Source organism: Micromys minutus (assembly GCF_963924665.1).
Source record: "Micromys minutus genome assembly, chromosome: 2".
NCBI classification, from domain to species: Eukaryota; Metazoa; Chordata; class Mammalia; order Rodentia; family Muridae; genus Micromys; species Micromys minutus.
This window is the reverse complement of record NC_137971.1, coordinates 52,689,301-52,713,803: the sequence shown is the minus strand read 5'-3', so window position 1 is coordinate 52,713,803 and position 24,503 is coordinate 52,689,301. Positions and strand designations below refer to the sequence as shown.

At 46.1% G+C, this 24,503-nt stretch overlaps 1 protein-coding gene across 1 annotated transcript in view; it reads right to left on the bottom strand.

Moving 5' to 3' along the window:
• Window positions 1-138: 138 nt before the first annotated feature.
• PACS1 (phosphofurin acidic cluster sorting protein 1) overlaps window positions 139-24,503 on the bottom strand; it is a 109,059-nt gene continuing 84,694 nt past the window's right edge. Inside the window, exons 5-24 of the mRNA XM_080912388.1 lie at window positions 21,250-21,394; window positions 20,773-20,864; window positions 20,611-20,691; window positions 18,620-18,679; window positions 17,648-17,808; window positions 17,243-17,336; window positions 12,714-12,794; window positions 10,622-10,737; window positions 10,350-10,485; window positions 9,339-9,443; window positions 8,913-9,019; window positions 8,116-8,270; window positions 7,848-7,958; window positions 7,224-7,326; window positions 6,776-6,818; window positions 4,907-4,949; window positions 4,560-4,695; window positions 2,521-2,747; window positions 1,508-1,627; window positions 139-1,401 (exon numbers count right to left, since the gene is read on the bottom strand). Coding sequence (XP_080768514.1) covers window positions 1,286-1,401; window positions 1,508-1,627; window positions 2,521-2,747; window positions 4,560-4,695; window positions 4,907-4,949; window positions 6,776-6,818; window positions 7,224-7,326; window positions 7,848-7,958; window positions 8,116-8,270; window positions 8,913-9,019; window positions 9,339-9,443; window positions 10,350-10,485; window positions 10,622-10,737; window positions 12,714-12,794; window positions 17,243-17,336; window positions 17,648-17,808; window positions 18,620-18,679; window positions 20,611-20,691; window positions 20,773-20,864; window positions 21,250-21,394 — 2,232 coding nt within the window. The 3' untranslated portion in view covers window positions 139-1,285. The remainder of the gene's footprint in view (window positions 1,402-1,507; window positions 1,628-2,520; window positions 2,748-4,559; window positions 4,696-4,906; window positions 4,950-6,775; window positions 6,819-7,223; window positions 7,327-7,847; window positions 7,959-8,115; window positions 8,271-8,912; window positions 9,020-9,338; window positions 9,444-10,349; window positions 10,486-10,621; window positions 10,738-12,713; window positions 12,795-17,242; window positions 17,337-17,647; window positions 17,809-18,619; window positions 18,680-20,610; window positions 20,692-20,772; window positions 20,865-21,249; window positions 21,395-24,503) is intronic.

Here is a 24,503-nt window from a genome sequence, read left to right as displayed (position 1 = left end):
TGAGAGTACATGGCTGCAGTGACAGAGTGAGGGGCAGGAGCCCAAGACAGTTGGTAAGAAATCACCAGTTTATTGAATGAAAAAACAAACAAACAAACAAACAAACAAAAAAAAAAAAAAAAAAACCATGGCCCCAGTCTTCCCACCCCACTTATTCTCAGGCCCAGGAGACACTCTGGACAGTAGGGTGAGGCAGTGGGAAGGGCTTAAGAGTCTTGGATGTGAAGAATGCCAAAACTATGTGCCAAGTGCAGTTCCGTGCCACACTGCTAGGAAACCGTGAGAGGGCAACAGAGAAGCTCTGAGGCGCCAGAGGGCATGGAGGCTGGGTCAGCTCTGTCCCTTGTCCTCAGCCTTTCATGAAGACAGTGATGAGGAGGTGGGTCTGGGACCCATCCATGACTGAGAGAGGAAAGGAGGCTGCTGGAGGGAGACCTGGTGGAGATGGGCCTCTTTCTGCTGCCGTGCCACGAAGGAAGTGAGAGAACAGAGCAGGGATGGGGAGGCAAGCTGACACAGGAAAAGGGAGACAGTATGACTGGATAAGTGTCACAAATAGTGTATGTTGAGGGATGGAGTGGTGGGAGGGTGGGTTTGCTGTCTCCTACCTCATGAAGCCACAGAGCAATGTTAGGTGGGAGGCTGGGAGGCAGAAGGAAGAGCCTCAAGGATCTGTGCACAGGACAAGTTACCCAAACAACTAAAAACACACAAAACACAGGACATCCAAATGACTTGAGGTGTCAGGAGAGCATGCATGAAAGACTGGGAAGGCCCTTCAATCCCAGAAACACCAGGATGCTCAGGTGCCATCCTCCTTCCCCCTACCGGGAAGCTGTGAGGCAGGTGAGGTCACAGGAATGGTAGGAGGCCCGACCCTTCTGGAGGAGGCAGGGCAAGTACTACAGGCAGCAGAGCCTTGGAAATGCAGAGCCAGGTGGCCAGGTTATGGAGGATGCTGGGTTGTCTCACTGGGTACCAGCGCTGCAGGAGTGAGTGAGGTAAGGGAAGGCCCAGATCATTCAATTACAGGGATTATGGGCACCAGAAGGCAGGACCACCCAGCTCTGGGCCTGGAACAGGAGGGGAGGGTAGTCCAGAGATGGGTTGGGCAGTGAGAGGGGAGGGCTGTATCCCCAGTGGCAGTGTCCTTCAGGACTGGGCATGTGGAGGCAAGCCCCAGTGCTAGGAAAGGAGGCTGGGCTGGGGCTTGCTGGCCTTCCCCTGCCCGCAGGTGGTGAGGCTGGGTGGCAGTGCCAGGAGGGAGTGTTTGAGAGGCAGGGTCTCAGGTGGTTTTGCTGCCACTGAAGAGTCCCACTGGAAAGTGCTTGACATGAGTGGGCCACTGGGCTGCCAGCTGGAAGAACTTGATGTCACTCCATTCAACTCCATCGATGGACACTGGGGTCATAGGGAAGAGAAAGGTTTTGGGTTAGCTAAAACCATCCTCCTACCCCTTAGGGAGGATGTGGCTCTCTCCCTCACCCTGTGACCACTACCATCATACCTCTTAGCATGGTTTGCTGCTGTTTTGCAGAACAGATGAGGCGGCTGATGCCCTCGATGACCTGGCTCTTAGAATCTACCTCCTTTTCCCGGGGCTTCTTGCTCAGGAAGATAGTGGGCACTGTAAAGTCAGCATGAAACACATGTCAAGAGAGCTGGGAAACAGCCATCCTAACCCCCACCTCCCCAGCCCCATCTGCTTCCTTCTTGCTGGGGCTGGGGAGGTAATTTGCTGGCTCTACCATGGGGAGGAGGTGAGGCAGGGTCGGGCCCTGCTGAGCTGACGGCAGGTCCCTAATTCATTGGTGGGCTTGCCTGCAGGCCTGATTCAGGCTCTGGGAGAACTCTGAAGGGAAGAGACACACAGGAAGAGGCACAGCTTCCTGGGAGCTTCTGTAGAGGCCGATTTGGGGTCACAAAGGTCGGATGCTGCAGGTACACATCTGGAGCTACAGTGCTCCAACTGTTTATCCAAGTAGTGGTCTGGTAGTAGGATTCTTGTCTCATTCTCTTGGAGAACAGTACCAACAACTACTTTGCAACTCTGCCTTTGATGCTTAATCTCCCCTTTATCAGTATTTGCCTCTCTCTCCTCTCCCCCCCCCCCCGCTTCTTTGGGTACAGGTAATTATTTTGAGGTAGGATCTAATGGCCTTAAACTTGTAATTCTCCTGCTTTAGCTTCCCAGGTACTGGGATTATAGATATATACTGCTATGCTTAGCTCCCTATTTTTCAAAAGCAGTCATATATTTTGCTCTTGAAACCTCCCTGGAATGGCTTCTGTCTCTGGAGGAGGGACATGAAGGTGACCCTCTCCATTCCATACCCATCCTGAAGGCAGTGGCCTTCTCCTCCAGCTGATGGAGAGCTGCCTGTTGGGCCCTAGGCTAACCTCAAGATCTACATACTAATACATGTATCCTATCCAGAAGCAGACTTTGGCCCAGGCCCTAGGACAGGGGCATGGAGGGGACCAGTGAGGTCTTCTGGTCTGGTGTCTTCTCTGGCCTACCTTTCTTGTTCTTCTCTTTGGTGACCACAGTCATTGCCATGGTGCCAGAAAGCTGGGCTTCCCCTGCATGTGGCAGGCGAGAAACCTGCACTGAGCGGAAGACACTCTTGAGGGTATTCTTCGAGCTAGCATCCCTCTTATCACCTTCTCTTCTTCGATCCCCAGGGTGGCCCAGCCAGTAGTCCACCTGGAGGCCAATCACATCCCCATATGGGCTATTTGGACTCCTGGAGAAGTGAAATGGAGAAACAACATGTTGGCTTTGACCTCAGTGCCTGATCACATGAGCCCAGTGAACAATGGAGAGACTGCTTTTGGGAGAGGAAATAGAGAAAAAGGCTAGCCAGCTGGCTTTGTTTCCTCAGTCACATAGAATCTGAGAACAAAGACAGGAGAAGATAAAAGCCCAAGACACAGTGAGGAAATCAAAACTCATAAAAGGAGGGAAGAGCAGAAAGCTTTGTGAAAGAATGTGCACACACGCAAGCAAACAAGTCCAGGCCTAAAGCAGGCAGACTGCTGAAGAGAAGAAGCAGGAAGCAGGGGTTAAAACAGCACCATGGCTTCATGGCTGCCTTGGGAACCAAAGAGATGTTGCCCTGCACTTTTGCTTTTGTGTGGCACTTTTAGCTCAGTGATAATTTTAGCTCTGGGGAAAATGGAGTGTTTTCTTGAAAGGAGGTGCCAGACACAATAGGTACCCAGGCTATGAAAGTCATATGACTTTTCCTTCTGCCTCATTTTGGTGGCTCCATTAAAATACAAGTTTAAATTGGATGAGAAAAGAGGTCAAGGTAGGGGTTGGTTCCAGTCCTCAAATCCAAGCTGGATAGAAGCCTTTCGTGTAGTGGATGGGGGGGGGGGGGAAGCCAAAACCCAGGAGAAAACAGGCTTCTTGCAGGCTTAAAAGTATTAGACTGCTGACGTAGAATGTGGCTGCATTCCTAAACTGTCTCTTCCATGACAGTAAAAGACCATGATAGGAAACATAAGGAGAAGGGCTGGACTCTAGCTCACGGGTGCATGGCTTCCTCACAAGTTATGATACTGTCATGGGCACTTTTGAAAAACCACTGGCCATGCAGCCCTCTTGAGGAAAGGAAATAGTAGACACAGAAGAGTTGAAGATGCTGTTCTGTGTGCCTGAAAGCCGTTGTCCTTTACTCTCATTACACCTTTCTAGCCCTCCCTCAGACATGGCAGAAAACCAACTTGTTGGCCATCTCCCTGAACTTTAGGTACCTGAGATTCTAAAGGAACATTCTCCCTCCCACACCGCCAGCAATCCCAGTGACAGCGTCTTTGTCATCTCAACACTGCAGGCACAACTCAGACCCGAGCCACTGGCTGCTACAGCTCCAGAGGCTCCATGGGGTAGGTGCACAGAAGGTGCCACTTTGAAGCGTGTCCCACACTGACACTGTTGCCACTCAGGCCTCACAATATCCTTGTGAGGTGGCCAGATCACCTGCACACACAGCAGAAACTAAAGCTCAGTAGTAACCTGCCAAAGTCACCATAGTGCACATAGGATGGTGTCATTCAACCCAGGCAACCCTAGGACTGCTACTGTTAGGAACTGTAACTTAAATATCTGTGGGGTCTTTTTTTTTTTTTTTTTTTGAAACTGGTTTGTGTAGCCCAGGCTGGCCTCAAACTCACAGATACTGCCTGCCTCTTCCTCCCCAGTACAGGGATTAAAGGCCCGTGCCACCACTGCCTGGCTAATATCTATGTATTCTAATGGTCTTAGGCAACCCCTAGGAAAGGGGTCATGACTCACAGGTTGAGAACCACTGCCCTAGGAGGTCCCACAGGGAGCTAACCGAACAATACTTTAAATAACAGCCTACTAGAGCTACTGTGTCAATATAGTTGCAGCTGACCTTATAACGATGAAGACTAGACAAAGCAAGGAGAATCACAGTCTCCTTACGACCTGTTTCTGAATCCTCTCTAAGCCAGTACTCTCACCCAGTATGGCTGTGTATGCCAGTGTGCCTTGCCTGGGAAGGGAGTCAGGTTGGAGAAGAACTTACCCCATGATGGCAAGGGCACTGCTCATGGATGGGGATGAGGGAGGAGTAGCTGTGGCATCTCGGCTCAGGCCTGAGCTTGAGGGTGGTGATGTGGAGGGCACAGTAAGGCTGACCACAGGTGAATCATCCCCATCACCTGTCAAAGGGACAAGCACAGTTGGCCAGAGGCAGTCACCCTTGACCTGCTGGTGGCAGGAGGTGTGCTTTCCTTTCAGTGGGCCCCAGCGTCTTCTCAGAGGAATGACCCATACCTTCCCATTCAACCGCTCCCTTGAGCACATTCAGCCAATAACAGAGGGCTGGAAAAGTATGATTTCTCTCAGAGAAGCAAAGGCACTCTAGTTTACCTGCAGTGGAGGGAGAATCTTCAACAAGGCCCACTTTCACAACCTGTAGAAATGGGATTTTTGTTAGGTCCTCTGTCAGGGCAGCAAGCCCCAACCCAACTATTATCAACACATGGCCAGCAGAACAACCATAACTGTATGGTGCTTTGTCAATGACAAAAATCTTTACACATCTGAAACAACCTAGGACTTTAAAAAATGCACCCCTCTCAAACAAAACAAAACAAAACAGAAAACTCTGGGTTTGGTGATATAAAGTGGTTCTGGTTTCCATTGTTGGAACCATAAAACTAAAGGAAAGAAGCCCAGTCCTGTGAGGTGGGCCCATGAGACTTGGTAGTCCTCCTCTCGGGACTATGGCAGAGCCAACTTTGAAGGTAGTGTCCTGATCTCATTTCTTCTAAAACCATAAATTGCCTTTGGAATAAGTATATCTCAAGGCTGGCTAGGCTCTGTGTCAAGACAAGTGAGATGCTGAAGGTGTAGCTACAATTTTTCTGCTTCCTACTTTCCTGGAATCTGAAGTACCATTTGGGGGGTGGGGAGGGGGAGGAATAATGTCTCAGGAATTCAAGAGAAGGTAGAAGGTGCCCTCCAGTGGCCAGAAAAAAAGTACAGCTAGAGACACTTGGTTACTGTTACTCGGTGTTCTAAATGACAGGTGGGAGCCCAGTGTCCTGGCACCTGAGTCAGCCTATCCAGCAGAATGGTTGGGCTGAGGCTAAGGGCTGGGGTGGGGCTGTTGCAGTGAAGACCAAAGGCCCTTCAGGTGGCACTTGGAGGGTGGATCCAAAATCAACACCCTAGGCCTTCCTGGATATCCTGGATAGCAGTTTGGCAGGTTGCTAAACGTATGGTTAATTTTTTCTTTTGAGATGCTGCAACCCAGGGTCTTAAGTATGTGCTCTATAATTGAACTATTGCCGCTGAAACATTCTTCAGATGTCTCACTTACTCTGAGAGCACAGTGAGTTCTCATGTCCCTAGTTCCATGAAAGTAGCAGCTATACTGCCAGCCTGTGTGGCACTTGGGCTCTCAGACTGCCATGCAGCAATGGGAGATTTCCAGAGGCCAAGTAGGCAGTGACTGACTAGGTGGCTGGAGGAAGCCTGCTTATCTCCCCAGATGAGATCACTCAGGACAAGCCTTTCAAGATTGGGACAGTCAAAACAAGTCTGCCTAGCTCTTCCCTGTAAAGAGTATGAGAGATCTTCTAGCTCACAGGAGACAAAAGTCAACTCTAAAAGGAAACCAGAACACCTTCTGAATGGAATTACCAGTTTTCAGCCGTTGGTAGAGTGCTCTGGCTTTTTGGAACTTAAAGGCTAAGTGAAGAACACCACAGTCCAATACTCTTGACCCCAGCAGCATCTACAAGGATCTTGCTTTATTCTGAGATAAGTTTACTTGAATTTCACTAATTTACTAATATATATATATATATATCTGCAACAGAGAGACTCTTCCTTAAAGTCATCCCTGTGAAGTAGCTGGTTCTCGACTTGTGAGAATGCCAAGTTTCACCACTTCTGAGGCCACTTCCTCTTCTGTGAGCCTGGAGAAGCCACACTGTAGAGTAAGTTTCAGCAGTCCAAGGCCCCAAATTAAGGGCTTGGTATAATAAACAGGAGAACCCAATAACTAATCTGGGGTAGTTCTTGATTTGGGAAAGGATGTCCCTCTGTAAGGCTAGCATTTAGGAAGCTGAGGCAGGAGGATCACAAGTTCAAAGCCAGATTTAGCTTGCTGCCTTTGCCTCCAGAGTTCTGGATTTAATTGTGTGTGCTGCCACACATAGCCTTTCCTTATACAGAGGGAAAGTAAGAAGGCTGGGAGGCTGGGGTCACAAGAGGGAAGAAAGTACATACACCAATGAAGGGGATAAACTTCTGGTAGGAGTCTTCATCAGGGCTGTTGGGAAACAGAAAAGATTTACAATTCGTGAGCTTGCAAGAGTGCTGGAGAAATAAGAAATGCCCATACTGTGTCCTGCTCAATGGGACCCAGAGCACAAGGTTACTACTTTTGTCACATTTCAGGGTGGCTGGCCACTGACTGAGGATAGAGTAGAGAACACAGAATAACGGCAAAGAGCATGCTGTGCAAACAGCTCTGTTCATACTTGCCATCTGATTTCAGTTACCAGTGAGGAAAATAACTGATGCCTATGCAGGTGAAGGCCCAGGCACAGAGGCAAGTACATCCTTTAGGGCCTCTTTGACAGGAAATGGAATGGTGAAAAAGAAGACATGGAAAGAGCTCAAGGTTCCTCTAACCTACCCACTGTTTTTAGAAAATCTCTAATGTTAGACTTACAACTTATGCCTGCAGGTCAACATGGCTTCGGCCACAGGCAGCTGGTGTGTTGTGGTAGCTCCGCTGACATACTGCATCACACGACCCACCACATCAAGTGGCTCTGCAGAAAAGCAAGAGAATGTATCTATTTCAGCGTGCAGCCATACAGCCCCTCAGAGAGGCCCTCCTGAGTCCCAGGCCAAGACCCTCAGCTGAAGTGAAGGAAGGACTCTAAGGTTCTGTTGGCCATGAATTAAAGGGATCATAAACCAAAGCACAGTCCTCTCTCACCTGAGCTAGACTCTGATCACCAGTGGATGGTACGGCAACACCTGCTGGTACAGTGTCACTCAACAAGAGTTTGATCAAGTGGCACTCTCTATTGCCTATGTCACCTCTAGAAGAAGAGCTGGCCCACATACCAGCCACTTGACCTCCTTACTTTTAGATGCAGAAACTATCCTGGGGAGAGGGCCACACAGGGTACACCTCCATTAATGAGTATAACTGGAAAGGGGGTCTGCACAGTAAGCAATAGTCTGGGAGCTACAGGAATGGGAAGAAGGCTGCTCTCCACTCTCTTCAGCTGCACTGGGGAACCAGAAGCCTCACTTCTCGGAGGTTCCTACTAGGGTCCCTTACCTGATACTGGAGGCTCTGAGCGACTGAACAGGTCTCTCCAGGCAGAATCAAGAAAGGTGCTACTATATCTACTATCTACTGAGCCCAAGTATTTGGCTACTGGATGAGAACCTGGCAGAGGGAAAACCAGAGAAAGTAAACCATTAGTGGGTAGAGTAAAGGGAGCAGCTATCCCCAGCCATGGTCCAGCCTTCAGTTTCCCTGACCCATCCTTGCTGCAGGAACCAGGTCTGCTAATAGAGGTCTCCCGAATGCTGCCAGACATTACCTAGGGGAATGATGAGGAAGCGCATGTAACCCAGCCAGTCCGGGGTCTTGCTGGCAAGGGACTTGACAAAAAACCGGAGGATGGAGCTCAGGTAACTCTGGCTGCCCACAGCTGCCACCTTGACTGGCCTTGGCATGGAGGAGTTGCAGTTGCAGCTGGGAAGAAAGGGGGTATACACACACTGTATTTAGGCCTCAGGATCCTGCTCAGGGTAGGCCTTAAGCTCTGATTTCATGCATTTCCAAAGGCCACAGAGGAAGCACGCCAAGAGACAAAATGATACAGGGAAGTAGCAAGCTATAGAGCTGACCAGAGGGCAGCAGCAGTCTATGGAGAGGCAGAGGCTAACGGAGACACGCTGGAAGTGCTGCCTGTGAGGCCTGGGATCAGACTAGCCCTGGACACCTGGAATCTCCTCACTGTCACATGAGTGGGAATACCAGGTCTCTCTAAGGTGATCCTGGAGAGGTGAACATAGGCTCTCCATTAACAAACAGCATGTTACCATAGAGGGAAGGAATATAAGATATTTTTAGAACCCTGTACTCTCTTTTTTGTCTTAGATTTAGGAGAAAGATGAAGCAAGTCTAAGGCATGAGTCCAGGGTGTGGAGGTGGTGGGAGCGGAAGTTTCTGGAGCTGACGTTCTACTCGGGGGCACAGAGCACTGCTGCAGGCTCTGTCTCCAAGTATAAATTGGAGCTGCAACTTCCTAGCTTAAGAGTATTACCATTGCTAGAAGTCAGATGGGAAGATAGCTAGAGGAACCACCAAACATGCTGAGAAGACAAGCCTTACTAGCGCTGCATTCTAGTGAGCAGGGCAGACAGCACGGCCTGGACTTCCACTGTTGAGCAGGTACATACAACAGGCTTCCTCTGGTCCTGAAGCAACTCAGCCACATACTAGAGGGGAGAAAGGTAGGGACATGGGTAAGCTACATCACTCTCCACAAATGCTGAGAAGGCAGCAAGGCCCAGATACAGCTGCAGAGCACCTGTCCTCTTCAGGTTATGTATAAGAAAAGGGCACGCAGACACCATGGAAACATGCTGACTGTGAAATTAGGAGGATTAAGGGTTCCAAATATCACCCTTGGAACCAATGTCTACGAGGCAGACATAGATGGCCGATGAAGTCACTCTCTTGTCTCCATGTGTGCTGTTTCAGGTCACACAGTGAGAGATCTGTAGACCCACTACCCCTTGACCCTCAATGCTCTACCTGGCCCTGCCAGTCTGTGGTGTTCACCAGGATGACGTTTTCAGGTAGGGCTGCATCGGACACCAGGATCTGATTCAGCTGGTCGTATACCACCTTTCTTGGAATCTGTAGGAACAAGTGTTGGTTGGGCAGGTGGGAATAAATAGGACTTCTGACATAAGGGTAACTAAGAATTTGTGGAGACAGTCTTCCATTGATCAGACTAAAATGGAGATGAGGAGGAAGATCAGTGTCCTTGGAGAATAAATTAACACACCAGGCATAAAGTCATGCCAATGGTTGTTCTGGGGAGAGCCTGTGGGGCTGGGAAGCAGAGGCTTCATATGAAGGGCATGGCTCTAGGGCAGATGGCAGAGGACTGAGAGCAGCGAGTGAGCTGCTGCTTGGAGGATGCACAAGGGCCGTGCGGAGAGGAGAGGAGCGAGTGGGAGCAGGCGTCACGTGGGGCCCACTGTCCCAGGAACAAAGGTATTTCAAGAACAATGATCAAGGAGAAGGACAATACCTCACCCTAGGTGCTGGGCTATTCTAGTCTCAGGTTCACTTGCAGCTTTGTGATAGCATCAAACTCAGAAAGCCATACTGTCCCAACCATGTCCTTCCTTAGTACTGATTAGAAAAACTTGTCTGCTTAACTCTAAGAGAACAGTAACCAGCACGGGTGGCTTCTTGCCCTGGCTCTGATATCAGTACCACAGTGAGGACACACTCCTGTCTGGTTTGTGCTCACATCTTTTCAACTACCCTCAGGGTTGAGAGTAGCCTAAGAAGAGCTTGGAATGACCATGACAGCATTGGCAGGGGAGCAATGCTGATAGTTCTTGTTCCTGTCCCTGTTCACCATCACTCAACTGGACCTCAAATTCCACACAGCAAAGGATAGCAGGTGTGGTGGCTCTAACTTAGGTATTCCAGAAAGGAGCTAACATCCCTCCTTCTTCCATCCAGCTGTCAAAGAAAGAGACTGAAATCCAACAAAGGGGTCCTGATCTTGCAGGAGCCCAAAATTACCTGTGTGCTGTGGCCCAGGTCAGGAGAGCGTTCACTGTCAGAGCTGTTGGTCCTCTCACTCAGGGGCTTGGAGAGCTGCCTCTCCTTCAGGGGAGTGCTCCTCTTTTGCCTAGGTGTGTGTGTCCCTTCCACCTTGCTGATGGTAGCAGGAATGGGGGTTAACAACCATTTCAACCCCAAAGCCATATCAGTCCCACCACTCCTCCCCACATGTATCTGGTACTGAGTATGGCTGCAGGGTGAGCTGCCTGTGTCCTCCCTCACTGGGGTACCTGGGAGAGGCAGAGCCCTGCAGATCAGCTTTGCTGGACTTCATAGGAGTTTTGACTTTTTCTGGTACAACCAGACTTGTGCTCACATCTCCAAACATGTCCTGGTCAGTGATTTCCTGTCGCAAGAAAGGTGGCAAAGAATGTTACCTCTTACTTAATAACTCTGCAGAGCCCTGGGAAGACCACGCCTTCCTGGAAGCGCAGGGTTCTAGTATCCTTACTGCACTCTTGTCCTGTGCTCCCATCCACCTTGGTCCTCCAGCACAGGAGAGTGAGTGGCTCATGGCAGCCCAGCTATAGCTTAGTGGATGGAGGGACTGCCATCTGCATCCCTTCAGCTTCTCATTAGGGCAGGACCTGTGCTTCTGAGGTTCTTGTCTACATTCCTCATCTTGGCCAGAGCCTTGAAATCGCTTCCTTCCCATCTGGAACACAACACCTGTGCACCCAATCCATCTTCCTTGGCTCTTTCAGGCCCATTTTTTCCTCTCACCCTCTGGGTTCAGAGCTTTGCCTTTTCTTCTTCAGATAGTCCTGTGGCTCACAATCACAGCAGGATATGACTCAAACTGCACCTGCTTCAGGAGACTTTTGAAGGCTCTCCCAGCCCTGGGTCGTTTTACTAAGTCAATCCCTCACCTCTTCACTGCTTTCCAAGTACATCAGAACCTGCTTACCTACTTACATCTTCCTGCCTACCCTTCACATTTTTAAAGCATCCATTCCTTGAGGAATAACTTTCCTAAGTACTCAAATCTAAAATACAAATTTGATTAAAAAAAAAAAAACTTGATTGAGATATGGTCGTATGTATTCTAGGCTCCTGATCTTCCTGACTAACTCCTGTATACTGGGATGTGTTATTATATCCAGTCTTATGTTGTGCTAAGGCCTTATGAATGTTAAGTACTCTGTCAAACTGAGTGATTTCCCTAGCCCTAATGTTGAATATGCATGGCTGGGATGGAACTCAAGACCTCAAACATACTAGAAAAAAAACTCCACTGGAAAGTCAGAATCAGGAAGTGACCTGATTGAAATTTCATTTTGGAAAGATCACTGTATTGGCTATGTGTAGTAATGGAGAAAGAGGAGTTTATTTCAGTTACTAAGGGATGAAGTAATAGTGCAAGAGATTTTAATCTTGGATAGACCTAGTGCTTTATTGTTTTCAAGATGAGCAATGTAGTGTCTATAGAAAACATAAGCCGCTAAAGGTCTTGCCATAGGGTCATTGTCCCAGATAGCATTTAAAGTCCCTCTAATGTCCAGCTCCCTGTCTCATTGGGTACATTTTCAGGTACCCCAAGAGTTGTGGCCAGCTCAGAGAACCTCTCATTCCAGGGCCTCCATTGAGCCTTGTTCAGGATTGCATAGGTATCGTCTCCTGGAGAGAGACCTGAATATCATCTTTGTGTTCAGCATTAGCAGGTGCACAGTAGCAATTAAAAGCTCATGAGGTGGTGCCTAGATGATTCAGTTCTACCTCATGGGGTTTTGGCTTGTACTCCTATCTAGTTCTAGCATCTCCTGGAGGAGAAGCTGACCAGTGACCCTCAGAGACATAATGCCACTAACTTCCTGCATACTGAGAAGGCAACAGAACGGGGAAAGGAACAGCTCTCCAGGGCAGGACACTGGACATCTTCTTTCAGAAGTAAATGAGGGTGACAGTAAAAATAATACAAAGTACCATTTGGTCAGTTCTAGTTAGGGCACAATGGGGACATTCCTGGTTTACTACTCTGGAGGAAGACCTGGTTAACAGGATGAGTTCCATCGGTAGGGTAAGGATTTCAGGGGAAAGGAAACACAGGACATTCATAAGCCCACAGATTTAAGGCATAATTTTCAAGGTCTCCTGAACATCTTTCTAAAATGAACCTCTCCTCTCCTCTTTGTCTGTCTGCTATCTATACCGACCTACCTATCTTTAAACAGTGTTTCATTAGGCTGGCCTTGACCTAACAGAGACCCACCCGCCTCTGGCACTTGACTGCAAGTGTGCACTATTACACCTGGCTTTCCCTATGTTTTTAAAGTGTTCAAGATAATCTGAAATGATCAAAGCAGAAGACAAAACCATACTTACTAAAGTGTCTGTTTCAGTCAAGCTGTCATCTTGGTTTTTAATCCAAGTAGATTTAACTTTTTCTAAAGCAGCCAATTCCATCTGCAAATCATCATCATCATCATCATCATCATCATCATCATCATCATCAACATCATCATTTATAATCCAAGTAACTAACACTCTAACTTATTACGTCTCTAAAGAAGCTTAAAATACTTATCTTCAACCTCATACAGCCTTTAGGGCTTTCATCTTTTGAGAGGGAGGTGAGGTGTTTTTGTGAAAACAGCCTCAGAAAGGCCAGTTGTTTCAAGAAACCATCAAGTATGAACTGGAGAGATGGCTTGGTGAGCACTGGCTGAGAACTTGCAGAGAAGCTGGGTTTGGTTTCCAGCACCCCCACCCCCCGGGCCCACAACTGCCTGTAACTCCAGTTCAAGGGGACTCAATACCTTTTCTAGCCTCTGAAGGTAATCACACTCAAATGAACATTCTTACACACATACGTAAAAATAAATATCTTTTAAAAATTATTAAGTAAATAGTATACAGGGGTGCAGAACTAGAAATTCCACTTACTTATTTTTTGTTTTTTTCTAGATAAGGTTTTGGTGTGTAGTCCTGGCTGTTTTGTGTCTACCTCTGGTAGACCTGGCTGGCCTTAAAACTCAATAGATTACCCACCTGTCTGCCTCCTGAGCACTAGGATAAAAGAAATGTGCCACTACACCTGGCTCGGAGCCAGACATGCTGACTCTCAGTTAAGTTACTAGGGCAAAGGGGCTTGATATTAAACGGTGGTTTTCTGTCAGATTTATAAAATCTGAACACTTTTGCAAGAGGACATATGGCACTGTCTTTGCTTCTCAGAAAAGGGAGACTCTCACAGTTTCAGACTTTCATTTTAAGACTAAAGACATCGACGGTAGTTAAATGCTTTTGCTTGGTAGATTCGTCCAGAAAACCACCCCTCTAACAACATATTAAGAAAAAGAGGTCCCATATGAAGCTGTCAGGTGTGAATTAATTCTCCACTGTCTTGTTAGCATTTCTCATAAATGTGAAGTTATTAAGCAGACTCTTAATCAGGATATCTCATTTAACCTCAACTATTCAAAGTCCTTTCTCTTTGTAAAATATATACAACTGGAAATGTCAGACTAAGTTCAGGATCCTGCTAAGTGAACTAACCAACAAGGACTACAAAAGAAGCCTCCTATGCTACTCTCAAAGCCAGGGTGTTTCCACCTGGACTAACATTTAGGGCTCTATTATCTGTGTGTGCTGCAGGGTGTATAGGAGTTTGGTCTTGACTCTCAGGATGCTAGTGGTAGCCCTTCCTGTTGGGCTAAAATTTCTCAAACCAATGACAAATGTTTTCTGAGAGGCAGACCATCCCTAGTGAAGAACCACTGTTAAGACCTGTGTAAAGACTCACAGCCACACAGGACTGCCTCCAGAGTGCATAGTTAGTTTACTTAGAATCCCAGAAAAGCCCTGCTTGGTTGGACCTAGGGTAGAAGCTCATTCTGGGAGTTCAGCAAGAATTTCCACTGGGTGGTCTCAAGGTAGCAGGACTTGTCAAACCCTGAGACGGGTACAGTGCTGTTGTCTTCAGTGCATCACGGAAACAAGTGGGAACATCTGCTTCCCCACTTCGATAGGAGCTGCATTAAGGCATGTGACAAAGAAGAACTGGAACAAACTCTTGAAGCTTCTGTTCCTGCTCCAATACTATCTGAATGACCTTAGCATGTTAGTAGTCTCTGCTTGTCAGAGAGAGGGAAGACTCTCATAGTTTCCAACTTTCATTTTGGCTAGTTGAGTCTTGGGAGGAGTCCTGAAGCACTATCAGGACTTACTTTTACAAACAGAGAGAACCAAATTATGTTACAATTGTGTGTTTGGGTCTTGACAAAACACAACAACTGCTACAATTTGTATTAGCAGAAATCCTTTCTGGTTCTAGTAATAAAGTGAATTTTCTAAGAATTTGGAGCCTATAAATGAGAGATTAAGAAACCCCACAAGTCTAGAGAACTGGCTCAAGGGTTAAGAGCATTTGCTGTTCTTGCAATTGTTCATGGTCAGTTCCTGACACCACATGGTGGCTCACAGACATGTGTAACTCCAGTTCTGGGGGATCCTACACCCTTTTCAGATCTCTCTGGGAACCAGGTACACATGAGGTGTACATACAGACAAAACACTCATACACAAAGTGAAATTAAAAAAAAGAAAAAGAAAATACATTAGCAAGGCTGGTGACACAGCTAACTGGTAGATTTCTTAGTAAGACAAAGCCCTGGGTTCTATTTCCTGTACCATAAAAGGGAAAAAGAGAATGTTAAAAAATAAAAACAAAAAAAAAAAAAAAAAAAAAAAGCAGGCCAGACATGGTGGCACATGCCTTTAAATCCAGCACTCCAGGAGACAAGGACAGGCAGATCTCTGTGAGTTCTAGGTCAGCATGGTCTACATTGTAAGTTCCAGAAGAACAGTCTACACAGTAAGACACAATTTTGAAAACAAAACAAAACAAAGTACTAGTGCTTAGCAATGGGGATGAGAGGCCACCAAGGTAAGACAGGATGTGCACAATGTTTAGATCCAACAACCACACCTTTTTCTAATCTACCTTAAGTACTCCATGTTAAGAGCACAGCCTTATTCTACCATCCCAAAGAGCCTTCATACGAAAGGATTCCACAGTTCTACACCCACACCAAGACATATGGGCTCTTCAAAATAGAAACCTCAGCAGGGAGACAACAGAGCAAATTTGAGGTCTGGCCAAGGGAGCCAGCATTTGAAGGACTTGCAGAGAAGACATACATGGCCTGTCAGTTTTGGGACTCTGAAACTGGATGTGCTAAGGAACTGTACTTCTGTAGGTCTATCAATCAATACGTGCCGTCTAAGTCTGACCCATAGGATCTTACAGCATTTCCATATGGCTTTTTACAAAACATGTTTTCCATGTAGGCGTTGCAGATGAGGAACAGCCTTGAGAAGAAACAAGTCAGTGGGAAGATGGAGTTAAGATTTACTCTGGAGAACTCACCCCTTACAGTTAAAGGCTTTTGTTTCATTGTTTGAGCTAGGGTCTTGATAAGTAGATCAGGCTGGCCTCAACTTACCAAGAGCCACTTCTGCCTGGGATTAAAACCTGCTTTTTGTTTTTGCCAAATCAAGGGCCCATCAAACAAGCTACGTAGTCAACTTCCACTGAGGCAGAAACACCGTTCCCTCATACCAAACAGCTCCCCATGCTCATTCAGTGGTCGTGAACATTTACTGGACACTCATGAATGCCGTATCTATGCTCACTGCTTCAAGGTCATTAGCTTGGTTGACACCTTTGCACACTTTGTCACAGTAGCATACTGCTCACCACTCACATTGTGCAATGATCTTCACTTCAACAGGCTCTGGGTTTCTTCCCAGAAATTTTACTCTGAGTGACTCTAGTGGTCAATTATCTATCTGCATGGACAGAAACTTTCTGTAGAACCATCTGGTAGCTCTTTGTGAGGAAAAGCTGTTCTGAGCCATGTCCCAATATTAGCAGTACACTAAATGCTGTCTCCTTGGCTTTTGACCACTATGAACATGCTTAAAAGGTGCTGTAAATGTGGATTTGCAAGTAGCAAGCTGAAACTTCTCCAAGAGTAGTTTTTAACATGGTTTTCCTTCTTTCATTTTCTTACTAGGATCTGTGGTAGTTCTTAGTGGGCTTGGGAGTCAGCTGTCCTTTAATAGAGATAAGCTGGGAGACAGCTCCACCTGGTGGCAGAAGGGAGAAAGGTCGCTGACATGCCCTAGAAGAAGGCACACACAGGACAGGAGCCTAGTCAGCTGCTTTTCAACAGATGGCATGCCTGGCACCTTCAGCTCATCTCCTCACACTTAATAGCCATTGCAGTGTAAGATGTGTATTCTCCCTGTGAACAAATTGCTATGCCTTGTTTGATGCCAGAAGAGTAAGAACTGGAGAACTTCAGTTTCTCTCATTAACAGAAAGATAGCACACTGTAGCTTGATTCTAAAACTATATATGGTGACCATTTGCCTTTAGTTGTGGACAAGCTTCTCTAAGTCCAAGGAGGGATTGACAACTACAGGCTCCTACCTATGGTCAGCTGCTAGGAGCCATAGCAAACAGTTCTCCTGCTCAGCAGGCAAACTGAAGCCTGCTCATTAAACTGTACATTCTTCCACAGAATTGCTCTTCCTCTGTCCTTTTATACCTGATTTTTTTTTTTGTAGTCTGAAGTCAGAATCACTTCCCCCCTTGCTAAATGGCATTATGCCCCATACTCTCAGCTACCTTACAGAGGGGAGGGTTCTGAGGCATGGAGAATAGAGCAGAAAAAAAATATTTTACTCTTGTATTGCTAAGCTCCCAGCCAGAGCTCAGAGGAGGAAGACTGAAGATACTTTGTAGGCCCCAAAAGAGGGACACTTAAGAGAAGCAGAGGGCCCAGAGCCAGAACCCAAAATATGCCAGGTCCCTCTCCCAACCCTTTCACCATCATTCTGCTCACAGGGCTGGTGGTGTCTTTTCCGAGGCTGCCCTTGCTGTTGAGGCTGCCAATCTCCGTCTGTGAGCTGGACTGAGACATCCCCTCAAAGAAGGGCCTGCAGCAAAGAAGAGCAGCTGATGTCAGTGGCTCAGAAAAGCAGTTCCCAAGGCCTGAGTGAACCAGTGCTCAAGGCTGATCAACAGCTTAGGCTCTGCAGATACTGGTTAGGTAGGATGCTATGGAGTTGGTCAAGAGATCTGCAAAGACTCCTATCAGGACTTTTGTCAGCCACAGGCAAATCCCTGATCTCCACCAGGAGAAGGGGAGGCATGGAAATGGTGTGAAGTCTGAGAGAGGATGCAAGGGACACAATGATGGAGGGGAAGGGAGTGTGGGAGTTAGCCTAGGAGGAGTTCTGGGCCTCACTTGAGCTTGGGCTTTGGGGTACTCAGGATGCTTTCTGTTTCCTCCATCTCAGGACCACTGTCGCTGGGGTTGTACATCTCTAGACTGTCGTATAGTTCATCCAGGTCCTCTTCTACTTCCCGAATCTGCTCCCGTGACACATGCTCTAGCCCAAAGCCCACCTGTAAGCAAAACAAACATCTAAGAATCTGGAGTCCTCCCTCTTATTAACATTAGTGGTTAGATAATCAAATCCTGTCTCCTAGGCCATCTGTCAGTTGGTGCTGTCAATGTTCCTTCTAGAGGGACATGCAACACTGTCTCTCTAGACTAACAGACTAGTACTCTAGGAGGGCGACCTTTGTGTCCCTATAGTCTGATTCTGAGAGCAAGGACATGGTGGGGCTACTTTCTCTCTGTTACTAACAATACCTAAACCAGGGCTGTCACCAGGGAGAAGAGAAAGTGTTGATGTGCCTCCCAGGGAATCATACACAAAAAGCCTAGGCCAGTTTTTGCTCTGTCCTTCAAATTCAAGTGTAAGCTACTTGTATTGCGGGACATTTTCTATCTTTACTCACCTTTAGTTTACTTAGAAGCCTCTGTGAATGAAACCAGGACTTCTAGGGTCTAAGGGGATTTCTATCCAGAGGTGATCAATGAGACTATATCACACTTGGGATGCTGCTCACTGTAGGTACCCTTGGGATATGAGGACAGATTAAACAATAGCTAGATATTTCATTGCTGCCCTTATCAGAGACTTGAGTATTATGATTGGATGTGACTATTCTAAGTGTTTCTAAATACCACGAAACCACACTCTTCATGTGAAGCCCTCATTTTCTCTTCGAGAAACATATGCTCTTCTCCATATGCCATCTCTCCTGGGGCTCTGCTATGCATGCAAGAAGTAGGAATCATGGCCCCATAGTCCTGATTCCTAGTGGCCATATAGGGCCTAGGAATGAAACTGGAAGTAAGGGGGCATACCTCATCAGAAACTTTGAATCGTTTCAGTAGGGCCACAAACTTCTGTTTGATGTTAGGTTGCTGTGGGGACAAAATACAAATATATATAAATTGTTCTCAAGTAACATATGCTAGTGGTTAATTCAAGAGTCTATCAGGAGCTCCCCTCACAAGAGGGAGAGACAAACAACTGATAAACATAGTAGTTGCATTCGCACTGCAACTCTAGAAAGACAGGCAAATGCTAGTGTAGTTCTCAGAGCCCTGGGAAGCTCATTGGATGTCTCATGTCTCCAAAGCCTCCAGTGCATCCCAGTAATTTCCAGAGGTGCACCTCTAGCCCATCTTTTGTTCTGTCCGGCAGACCCAGGTATCAGCTTGTGAGTGTCCAGTACCTCTATGTTCAGCATTGCAGAATGGCATTTGTCCTCTTGCACAACCAACCACTGAATTACCACCCTACACCTGGAGTCTTTCCACCTCTGCCCCCTCAGCCTACACTGAACACCACTTTTCTGTTGTGTCCTCATTGTCCGTATGCAAGGCTCTGCCTTATGGTACCCACTCACCTGCTGTGTTAGTTTTTTATTGAGATGAGCCTGCATTTCCAGACACTAGAGTTCACTAGGCCCAGCCCAGGCTCCCTGATCTCTGTTTCTTGCTCTACTTTAGGCACCAGGATTAGTTGCAGTCATACATATTTCTGGCCTGAGTAGCTAAATCCTCCCGTGGGAATGGAAACAGCTGACTTGTTCTTAAGAATGAGAGTAGTGAGAAGAGCAGGACCAGCAAGGAAGAAACTCAAGTTTCCGTTGACAGAAGCTAAGACATAACAAAGTCATTGTTGAGAACAAGGTGCTCTTGGTGGGGAAAGAAGAATGTATAGGAACAGAAGGAGACACAAAATAAAGAACCATCATCAAGTGTCCAGAAACACAAGAAAGTACCTACAACTTCCAGTAATGCCTCTGGGAGATGGATATTATCACCAATCTCTGGTTATATACATGGAACACAATGCTACTGAAAAGGCCACAGTAGAGGAGACTTAGGAAGCTTAGGAGGTACTCTGGGGAGAAAACAGACCCTCTTCATGACTGCAGAGCAGGAAAGATAAAGGCTCCAAAGAAGAGACAGGAACAGGGAGGAGTCCTACAGCTGTTTTCTTTCTCAGAGTTTACAAAAGGAAAGTTTGGATTCTGGGGGCTTGTCTATAGGGCTTGAAAACCTGGGGAAAACCACTGATGCAAAGGAGAAGTTAGGGTTGCAGTCTTGTGCCTTCTCATCAGTCTCATGAACCTTGACTATAAAGGTCGAGTTATTTCATGGTCAGAGGCCAGGTTGGGACACATCAGGGTATCAGTCTGTAGACTGTCCCTGCACTTGAGAAAACCAGAATGAAACAGACTTTTTCCTAAGAGAAGCTCTTGGTACTTCTGACTCCCTTATCCCTGGAGTACATGGAGACCATGATCAGCCAGAGGTCAAAGAGCTCAGATTTTAGCTTCACAGTCCATGACTCTGATTTTAATATGGGCTCAGGAATCTTTGTTAGGAGACATAATACAAACATTGTTGACTTCAGGGTATAGATCCAAGTTAAGAATCGAATCTAATGTAATTGAACATTATCAAACCCAGAGTTTCTGTAGTTCTCAAGTACTAGTTTAACACAGTGATATTCCACAAACTTGGCTTCACTCTGCAGTTGACAGAGCATCACTTGAAGCAATCACCTAGAAAGGAAAGGTCTGAGGCATTGTACTCCTTAAAGAAATAATTAGATTGCTTCAAATTCTAGAAAAATGCATATAGCCTTCTTTCTGTTCTGCATAATCTACAGCCTTTAAAATCCTGTGTACCACAGAGGTTCCTAACATGCTCATTCTAGGTAGGGGTTCTGGGAATGTGGGCTTTCAAAAACCCCACAAGGTCTTAATGCTCCCACTCACTCTCCACCTACTTTAGACCAAGTGTCTGAGCGTGCTATGCCCTAGACCTGAGTGGCTCACCCTAGTGATGGCTGAAGTTGAGGTCAGTTTCCTCCGAGTCTTCTTTACTTTCCGAAGATCTTCATCTTCATAGAATAGGTCCTGAGTGAGAGGAAACAGAATGAGGCTGGGAAATTCCAGGGACCTCTCATACATTGTAAGGAAGGACACATAGGAAGGTACCTGCCCATGCAATGGGTCATCACTGCCTTCCTGCTCTGAGGAGAAGCTTTCTTCCTCTTCTTCAGAGTAGTTGTCAATATCTGGGGATCGATCTAGAACAAATACCCTATTAAGACCCTTGATCTGCTTTGATCTGTCCTAAGTGACTTAGAGGACAGGAATCGATAAAACTGGGTTGAAGAGGGAAGGACCATATGGAGGGTCACAGCTAGACATTAATTCCAGGGATCTCTACATTTCCCAGGAAGGAGGTCAGTGAATTGACCCTGTCTTTTATGGTGTCTTCAGACACTGCATATATACGTGTGTGCCACATTTGGATGTTAGAAGAGGGTGTCAAGTCCCTGGGAACTGGAGTTACAGATGGTTGTGAGCCAACATGTGGATGCTAGGAGTCAAACTAGATCCTTTCGAAGAGCAACAAGTGCTATAAACCATTGAGTCATCATCTCTTCAGCCCCACTGTATACATCTTACCGGACAGCTTAGACTTGATTCCTTCATGGTCAATGGGCTGGCTGGATAAAGAGTAGATTTTTATTTCTGCCACAGGTACAGAGACATCCTTTACGTTGCTGTGCAGGCCAAGTACTAAAGCCCCCTCATTAGGGTGTTGCATCACCTGTGAGCAAAGAATACAGTACAAACAGCTTACTCACTGACAGAGTTGTCACTATCATAAACCCAAGTGACAAGCAAGCCAATGGCAATGACATTCTGTTACAGTTATTTCCTTCTCCTTCCAAGTCTATGCCTACTTCCTTTCCTACTGCTTTCAAAAACTTACCTTTACAATTATCTCCAGGGACTAGAGATGGCTCAGCAGTTGAGAGTGTCTATATCTCTTGTAGAGGACTTGAGTTCTGCTCCTAGACCCCACACTGGGTGGCTTATCTGTAAGTCTAGTTCCAAGTGACCCAACACCCTGGCCTCCTTAGACACCAGTCCTCACCTGCACATACTGCATCCCCCACCCCATGATTTAAAAATAATAATGAATCTTAAAAAGAAAAAAAAAAGAAACCCCTCCCAGTTGCTTCTAGCTAAGACATTAGTGATGCTGAAGTGAAAGGATCTCCTGAGTCTGGCAATTGAAAATAACAACAAACACACAACAACAATACAGCTATCTTTAGAAAGTGCCAGCTGCTAATCAGGGTCATCTGCTTAAAGACAACTGTGGCTTGAGGCTGTAAATGATTGCTAACCACTAGGGATCTGTGTTAAACTAAATCCTTTACATGGATAGTAGCTCTTAAGTCTGGGTAAAGCTTGGCCTATAAGGATGGTTGGTCAGCTGCCTGGTGATGAGAAGAAAGGAACCAGAATGTAGGCAAAGGCAGGGCTTGACCCAATTGGAAAAGTGAGATGACGCTGTTACTGTTCATTCCTCCTCATATAAAACTTCAAGAGGACAAAAAGATGGGTTGACACAAGTCACATATACACACTACCAGGACCATACACTTTTCCCATTTCACCTATTACTATTTTTTGAGACAGGTTCTCTCTACCTATCCCTGACTATCCTGGAACTCACTATGTAGACTAGGCAGGCCTCAAACTCACAAAGATCCTCCTGCCTCTGCCTCTTGAGTGCTGGGATTAAAGGTGTGCACAACCACACCCAGCCTATATCACTTATTAAGGTACAGAAATAATTTAAAAAGTTATTCTGCAATCTCTTCTTTGTCTTCGGCCGGCACACAGGAGTACTGCACAAGTGAGCAGAAATATTGAGGAAACTGGGAGCCTAGTCTTTTGCTGCTGGAGAAAGGATTTTGAAATGAAGAAAGGAGGAAAAACAAGACCAGGTCCTATGCTATTGGGTTGGAACTGAAATTGCCACTGTGTGCTCTGGGTGGGGGGTGGGACAGCTATATACAAACAGGAAATGATCATGGTGTGTGTGTGTGTAAAAGAGCACGCGTGTGCATGTATACGCACTTTCAAGTTCTTTCTGCTGAGAGACAGCAGAAGTCATCCCTGTTGGGTACATGAGCACTACTGTTAGTACCTGATCTATTTTTTTCTCCCTGAGACAAGGTCTCACTATGTAGTGCTGGCTGTTCTGGAACTTGCTAGTATAGACCAGGTAGGCCTCAAACTCAACTGCCTCTCTGCTTCTGCCTCCTGAACACTGGTATTATAAAGGCATGTGTTACCATGTCCCACCCTTACTAAACTTTTAAAGTACTATTCTCCACTAAAGCACCCCAGGAGCCTCAGAAAGCCAGCTCATTCCAGGAGATAAGTTTGAGCTATTCTGTACCAGGAAGTAAGACGGCCTGTAAAGAAGGGAGGAGCTTATCAGAAAGGACACGAGAAACAGCTTGGAAGAGCTCTTACTGGCTAAACCAGGGCATTAAACATCATATATACATATATTATATTTATGTTTATACCCCATTAAATAAAACAAGAACCCACAGTCCATAACTGATACAAATAAGTGGGTCCACTGGTCAGTGACAGAAGAAACGCTCTACTTACCAACTGACCTATACAGAAAGGATGGTTAGATTACATAGTGAGAATTCTGAAACTTTGGTTTCTTTAAAAAAAACACAGAAATATTACAAGAATATGTTTCATTTTAATCCCAGGTGTGGGATATGGGGCTGCTTCAGACTGTCTGTAGCAGTTGACTATGATTTGTCTTGTGCTCTAGCAAGGGAGACATTTTACCAGCTGCAGATAGTTTTGTGATTGTATGACATTTGAAATTCTGGGTACTTTCCTGAGGATATATAAAAGCTAGAGCCCCGAGAGGTGGGTGGGTTGTTGGTTGTTAAATAGTCATGCACAAAGAAGAAACAAGAAGAAATTAGATATCCTGACAGCAAGAATCAAAATTTCCCCAATGAACTCAATGCCCATAATCAGCAGGAAGTAATCTAAAAATACCATCGCCCCATTTCCAACCCTGACTTTATTCAAAGAGCTCATTCCTTTCCCCTCTATCCTTTTATTTCCACCTAGCTAGCATTAAGGGGTTGAAAGGGTGAAAGAAAAAAGGTGAAAAAAGAAGAACCCAAAAAGTAACAAAAGTCAGCTACAGGATTAGAAGTTCACAAATTGGCAAGCATCAAAATAGTAACTAATTCAGGCCAAAACACATTAAAAGAATGGGGATAGGGAAATGTCTCAGTGGGTAAAACGTTTACCATGCAAGTGTGAAAACATACATTTGGATCCTCAGAGCTTATGTAAAGATAGATGCATTAGTTTTATAGTAGTATGCATCTATAATCTTAGTGCCTCTAGTCCTGAGATAAGAGGAGCAGACAGGAAGTCCATGGACCAGTTAGCTCCCAAGACCTTGTTTCAAACAAGCTAGAAAACAAGGACCAATACACCAGGTTGTCATATCATTCCCACATGCGTGCCAAGGCATGTTTATGCCCATATTCACACACATATACACGAACATATACTATCTCATACACATAAAAATCATTAATACATCAATCATTGAAGGAGATAGTTATATGGTCTCAAATATGTCTATATAAAATATTTTTCACTAATGAAGACAAAGTACTTATTTATTAACTTGATAGTGGAAAATCCTGGCAGACATCACCTTTTTTGGGTCCCTCCCCCCCTTTAAATTTGTTCTAAGAGACAGGGTTTCTCAGTGTAGCCCTGGCTGTCCTGGAACTCGGTCTGTAGATCATGCTGGCCTCAAACTCAGGGATTTGCTTACTTTTGCTTTCCCAAGTGCTAGA